Source organism: Charadrius vociferus, unplaced genomic scaffold, assembly GCF_000708025.1.
Source record: "Charadrius vociferus isolate BGI_N301 unplaced genomic scaffold, ASM70802v2 scaffold802, whole genome shotgun sequence".
In the NCBI taxonomy this organism is placed as follows: Eukaryota; Metazoa; Chordata; class Aves; order Charadriiformes; family Charadriidae; genus Charadrius; species Charadrius vociferus.
This window is the reverse complement of record NW_009647415.1, coordinates 29,776-36,390: the sequence shown is the minus strand read 5'-3', so window position 1 is coordinate 36,390 and position 6,615 is coordinate 29,776. Positions and strand designations below refer to the sequence as shown.

Genomic DNA, 6,615 nt, shown 5'->3' with positions numbered 1-6,615 from the left:
CTTCTCTTCTCCAGGCTGAACAGCCCCAACTCTCTCAGCCTCTCCTCATGGGAGAGGTGCTCCAGCCCTCGCATCATCCTCATGGCTCTCCTCTGGACACGCTCCAGCAGGTCCATGTCCTTCTTCTGTTGGGGACTCCAGAGCTGGATGCAGTACTCCAGGTGGGGTCTCACCGGAGTGGAGTAGAGTTACCAGTCAGAATGGCAGAATGTGGCTTCCTCGGGTTCTTCCAATTCTCGAAATACGTAACTTAAGTTTCTGCGAGACCCTGCTTCTGAATTCAGTCTGGCACATGGAAGCATATGTAACCCCTCGGGGGGAAGGGGGGAGTGTGACACGAGAACAGCGAGCGGCAGAGCGCGAGAACCCGCACATGGGAGCCGGCAGTGTTTGCTGCGAGTTGCACAACCTGGTGGCACTCGGCTGTCTCACACGTCGGCGGTTGGGTGTCGGGAGGTTTGATCGAGCAAGTGTTCAATTCTCTCGCTGTTGCGTTGGTCTGGAGAGCTCTCAGCCTGCTTGGAAAGTGTTGAGCACAGCTGTCTGATGGGTTTAAAACAATGTAAGACATTGTGAGAGTCTGCGGCCGCCCTCGCGTGCCAAGGGAACATGAGCGAAGGGCCAAACTGCAACCGCTGGCACCAGGCAAAGAAAAGATGAAGTGGAAAGTCACCACAGGGATAAAGCGGGGTGGGGGGAAGGAAGGGATGTCATATATCCAATTCGCAGCAACAGTCACGCTCTGGGTTCTCTGGAGACTTCCTCTCTGACTTCACCGTTCTTCTTGTTTTCCAGGTGAAGACGAGAAACTTGCTGCTTCTTTGCTAGATGGGAAGTTTCCCCGGAGCACATCGATGCAAGACACTGTTAGGGAAGGACATGGGATTCCACCACCACCTCAGACAGCCCCGCCCCCACCTCCTTCTCCATATTACTTTGACACAGGCCCCCCTCCATCCTTCTCGCCACCTCCGCCCCCAGGAAGAGCTTATGATACCATAAGATCAAGCTTTAAGCCAAGCCTGGAGGCGAAACTCCACGGACTCCCGCAGGTCATTAGCGCAGCTGAGATGTACGATCAGGCGAGGACTTCCATTCCTTACCCTGAAAGGCAGAAGAGGGCCCGATCCATGATAATCCTCCAGGATTCCTCTCATCTTCCCGTGGAGCCAACAGAGATCCCCCGGCCTGGACCATCTGCAACCCCTCCAGAGAAGCTGAAGAGGAAGGGGAGAGTGATTGACAACCCTTATGCCAACATGGGTCAGTTCAACGTCAGCCTGTTTGCTCCCACCAAGCCCCAGAGGAAGAAGAGTCCTCTTGTGAAGCAGTTACAAGTGGAGGATGCACAGGAGAGAGCAACACTGTCCATCACCGGAGGCTTTACGAGGGAGCCCTCTCCCACCCGCAGGAGCCATCGCCTGAGTGGAGTGGAGTATCAGCACCACACCGGCATTGCTCAGGTTGAAGCCACGAGCATCCCCTTTGCCACTGCCATCGCTGGAGTCATGAAGGACAGAGACCGTCGTCTGGATGAGAGGCGGAAATCCACTGTCTTCCTCTCGGTTGGGGCCATTGAAGGAAGCCCCCCCAGCAGCGACATGCCATCCTTGCAGCAGTCCAGGTCTATTGATGAGCGGTTGTTAGGAAGCCGAGATGTACTACTGCCTTCCCCTGTCTCAGCTTTAAAGCCATTAATTAGCAGCTCATCCTCAACGTTCATCCACCCCCTAACAGGAAAGCCCTTGGATCCGAACTCGCCACTGGCGCTTGCGCTGGCCGCAAGGGAACGGGCCCTCTCAACTCAAGTCCCATCCCGGTCGCCCACCCCGATCCACAGCCCAGACTCAGAGAGAGCAGCACCCCTGTTTGTGGACATCCAAACCAAAGAACCAGAGAGGGGGGAGTTGGAGAGCTTGGTGTCCCCTGCGTACTCACCTGGAGGCAAAGGGGCAATCGGAACAGACTCTGGGACTTTGGCCCCTACGAAGAGCCAGTGGGGGACTCCGTCCACACTGAGAAAAGAAACTGAGGCAAGAGCAGAAACACCTGGGAAGGAGGAGAAAAAACAGGAAGACAAGAAGTCCATGATTATTAGCATAGTGGATACATCACAGCAGAAGACCGCTGGCCTCATCATGGTTCATGCCACAAGTAACGGCCAAGACGAGATAGGACTTGAGATAAAAGAGGAGAAGCCGGCTGTCCCCGAAGCATGCACGGAGCCAGCAGAGTCCCCCAAAGCAGAGACCCAGCCCAGTCCCGTGGGAAAGCCTCTGGTCAGTCCAGCCTCTGACAAGACGTTGGGACAAGGGAGTTCGGAGGAAGAAGTGGAGCCCTACACGGTTACCCTCCCGCCTGCTCAGTTGTCCTCAAGTGACGAAGAGACCAGGGAGGAGCTGGCCAAGATAGGGCTGGTGCCTCCACCGGATGAGTTTGCAAATGGGGTACTGGTCACCACCCCTGGCACACCGGTCAGCCACCTGGCTACGCCTAGCACGCCATCCATACCAGCGGCAGCAGTAGCACCTTCTACCACTGGCGGAACACCCTCAGGGAAGCCCTCTGATGCCCCCGTAGCCCCAGAGTCTGCTGCAGACTCGGGAGTGGAAGAGGTGGACACCAGAAGTTCAAGTGACCATCACCTGGAGACCACAAGCACCATCTCGACGGTCTCCAGCATGTCTACGTTGTCCTCAGAAAGCGGGGAGCCTACTGACACATACACTTCCTTTGCGGATGGACAAACTTTTATACTCGAGAAGCCACCAGTGCCTCCAAAGCCAAAACTCAAGTCCCAGCTCAGCAAGGGGCCAGTTACTTTCAGGGACCCACTTTTGAAGCAGTCTTCGGACAGCGAGCTCATCTCCCAGCAACATGCGGCCACTCTGGCATCAGCCAGCATTGGCCGGCCACGCTACCTCTTTCAGAGAAGGTCCAAGCTATGGGGGGACCCCATGGAGAGCAGGCCGATCCATGGGGCTGATGATGACAAGCCAACTGTGATCAGTGAGCTAAGTTCCCGACTACAGCAACTGAATAAGGATACACGATCACTGGGGGAGGAACCAGCCGGGTCCACGTTAGATCCCGGGAAGAAGTCACCGGTGGTCGCGGCACGGTAAGAGGCTGGTCGCTGGCCAGGGGAGGGGGCGGGTGCAGGGCTCAGGCACCCTGGGGGACAGGGAGGCGCGTAAGCGGAGTGTAACTGTGCCGAGCAGTCCGGGGTGTGTTTTGAGGGGCATTTCAGAGATGTCAGGACTTCTCAGCCGCACGGGGAGAGGCAACGCTGAGACATGCTTTCCAGAAGTTGGTGTGATTTGTTCATGGCTCCTCTCTCCGCACCGCACACGTAGCGAGCTCGCACTGTTGCTTTTTCCCTTTAAATTGCCTTCCTGTTGTTCCATGTTCCTCCTCTGTCTCGATGCTGTTGTTAAGCTGCTGTATTTAGTCGTGGGTTTCACTTCTAAATGTTTGCTCCTGAACGATTAATAACAATGTGTGTTTCTCTAGCGCTTTTCATTTCAAAGGATCTCCAAATGTTGTCAGACTCCGTATTAGAGCTCCGGGCAGTCACTGCTGAGCGGGAGCCCTCACCGGGGTGGTCTGTGACAGCCCTTAGAAGGGCACGGCAGCACCACCCCGACCTTTGTTCGCTGAGGCAGAGCTCGGCGCCGTTTCTGGACCGAGCCAGCTCTGGAGACCCGCAGGGAGGTGTTTTGGCAGGGCGCAGGACGGGGGTGTGACGCGTGGCTCCGGGCAAGGACTGCCGCCGGGCGTCCCTCCCGTGGGCACTCGCAGCGGCCGTGTCCGGCTGAGCGCTGGGTCGCTCGCGTCTCCGTGCCGGTGGGGTGGCTGATGGCTCAGAGGCGTCTACGCAGTGCCCTAAGCGTGGTAGATCCTCTCAGCCCTTGCTCTCCTCCTCCACGCACAGACCTGTGCGGAGCCCGCACAGCCCAGGAGACCTGAAAGGTGACAGCAGAGGGACGGCAGGACACGCAGGAGCCTCTTTCTCTTAAAGTCCTACTCAGGTTCCCTCATGGCACTCGGGAGACACCGGTTCCCTCTCCCACGCTGGAGCTGTGACCGTCACGCTCCCCGAGCAGCACGGACCCCTCCGTGTCCCTCACGCTGCCCAGCGTGTCCCCCGCGCCAGGCCACCCACCGCCCCGCTGGCACCCGGCCTTTGCTCCGACCTGCTGTCCCCGTGGCCGCAGTGTCCCCTTTGCCCCGACATCCCCACCCAACTGTAAAACTAAACTAAACCCCAAAACGCTAAATTAGAGCCCGAGATTTGAGAGCGAACCCTTACAAGCCTTTGAAATTTAAAGTTAGAGCAGGAAGTGACCCAGAATCTCCGACCTCGCTCTGCCCTTGCAGCGTGCAGCCGCACAACACCTCCCACAGTAGCAAAGCCGCAGTAAGCGCGTCCCACCGGCGTCACCAGTGGGTGGTGGCTGGGGGTCAGCGAGGTGCCAGTTCGGCTGGGAGCTCTGAGCTGAGGGGAGCCCTTCTTTTGGAAAGGCTTTTTCTAAGCAGATCATCACAGGGATGGGTGACACGTCCACGTGGTGCTAGCACAGCTGGGGACGTTTCCAGCTGTAGCCCGGGGGACAGAGTGTCCGACCCTGACGTACCCCCGGGGGGTGTTCACGTCGCTCCAGCCTTCAGCAGGCTGACGTCTCCCCGCCGGCGCCTGGGCTGGCGCTGCCCGCCTGGCTGCACTGCTGGTCCCCCTCTCAGTAGGTACCAAACTTGTCGTGACGACCACAGTGTGGTAGAACATCTCAGGATCTTGCCCTGCTCCCCGCTGTGTCTCTCTGGATTTGGCCGCAGATGCACGTGACGGCCGTTCCCCGGAGACCGGTGTCTGCCCCGGGGCCCCTGCCCCCTGCACTGCTCGGTCGGGAGCCACGGGGTCCTGTGCTGAATGCACGGAGTTTAATTGCATTTGGGGACCCTTCTGAAATCAGGCACGCCACGCCGCGCTTTCCTAAAAAGTGCTGACTGTGCCTGACTCCACCGACGCCAGGGAACTGGGACGTTACCAGCTTTTAATGGCGACCAGGCACGGCATCTCCGACAGCTCACCCCTGCCAGGCATCGGCCCTTTGCTCGTTCCTGCTCCGGGGCCACCGGCCCCTTCGGTCTCCCAGCGCCGGCAATGAAAAGCCCCCCTGACCCCACCTGGTGTCACACCGCAGCCCCCCCCTCCTCTTTCCTTCCCTGGCCGCCCGTGTCCGTCCAGGTCACCGCGTGCAGCCGATCTGCTGCTCCCCATGCAGCGTCCTGCGAGTACCCCCGGGTTCCCGGGGACACCCCTTCTCCATCCTCTGCCTCTCTTTAACCCCCTCCTGTCCTCCACCGCTGCTTCCCTTCATTCCTGTGCTCCCGGTAGGCAGTGTGCTTCCCTCCCCCCCTCTCTCCCAGGAGCAGCAGACCCTGCCTGAGCTCCTGCATCGCACCCTCCGTAGACACCCCGTCCTCCCGCTCCGGGGAGGTGCCGTCCATCCTCTCCTTACCCGCCCCGCCACCGTGTTTGGCACTTCCAGCAGTCCCGCAGAGTTTAAGGGTTCTCATTCCTTTCTCTGAAAGTCATGGCCTTTCATCTCTGAAATTTTTGTGCTCCCGGTTGATGTCAAAGACTTGAAACATTTCCCAGGAAGTCAGCTGTAAATAGAATATTTCATGATGTCAGCCACTCTCCTTCCCTGTGAAAATTCCTCTCTTTTATGAAATTGCTGTAAATTCAGAAAATAACCTAAAGAGCAGTTAGATAAGCTTAGAACGACCAATTTCAGAACACGTCTTCCAGTCCCTGGGCCTGTCCTGAGAACGACAGTGTTCCCTAAACCTGCCGCAACAGCCGCCCTCAGTGCAGGAGCGCGGTGGGACGGTGCCGGCGTGACAGCCGCTGCCCACCCTCGAGCGTCCCCGGGGGCCGAAAGGCGCTGCGCCCCTTTGCCCGGGCTGGTGCTGCAGCTTTCTCTGTCGTTCTTACCTTCAGCTCTGCTCCGGAACGGGTCCTCAGCCAAACTGAAGCTCATACCTAGGGCCAGAGGTGTCCTGCGGGACGCGGGGACGCGGGGAGGACGAGGTGCCCTTGTGGGAGCTGCCGGTGCCCCCCGAGGGGCTGCAGGAGCCGCTGCCTGCGGCGGCAGGATTCATTGCTGGAGTTTCTCTCTAAGCACGATAAATTCTGAATTTACAGTAGTTACATCTAAGAGCAGGAAACTTCTCTTTGCACGTGGTGGCTGCAGCACGGGCCCTGGTGCGTTTCTCTTGCAGAGGTCTGTGAGGGTCCTGCCTGGGGACCCCGGGAGCAGAAGACACAAACCGCTTCCTCCATAACTCTAACTCTGGCTGTATCTCCTTCCAAGACGGTCTCCCACAGGAGGACGTTTGACAAGAGGGACTGAGAAAGAGGCCAAGACATACTGAGAATGAGAACATAAGGTCAGAGTTAAGGCAATCGATAGAGGTGACGTTTACTCCATCCTCCCCGCTCCCGGGGCCCTGCGCGGCCGGCCGGGGCTGAGCGTGGCGAGGGCAGCTCGGCCGTGTCCCTGCGCTGCGTGCTGTGCCCGCTTGCCGGGAGGCGGCCTCCCGCGCCCT

The 6,615-nt window shown here is 58.7% G+C and overlaps 1 protein-coding gene across 1 annotated transcript in view; it reads left to right on the top strand.

Moving 5' to 3' along the window:
* Positions 1–6,615, top strand: part of SHANK3 (SH3 and multiple ankyrin repeat domains 3) — a gene marked incomplete at its 3' end in the record, with an annotated part of 167,645 nt that overhangs the window by 139,115 nt on the left and 21,915 nt on the right. The window contains exons 11-12 of the mRNA XM_009880246.1: positions 796–1,952; positions 1,998–3,121. Of these exons, the coding sequence (XP_009878548.1) occupies positions 796–1,952; positions 1,998–3,121 (2,281 nt within the window). The remainder of the gene's footprint in view (positions 1–795; positions 1,953–1,997; positions 3,122–6,615) is intronic.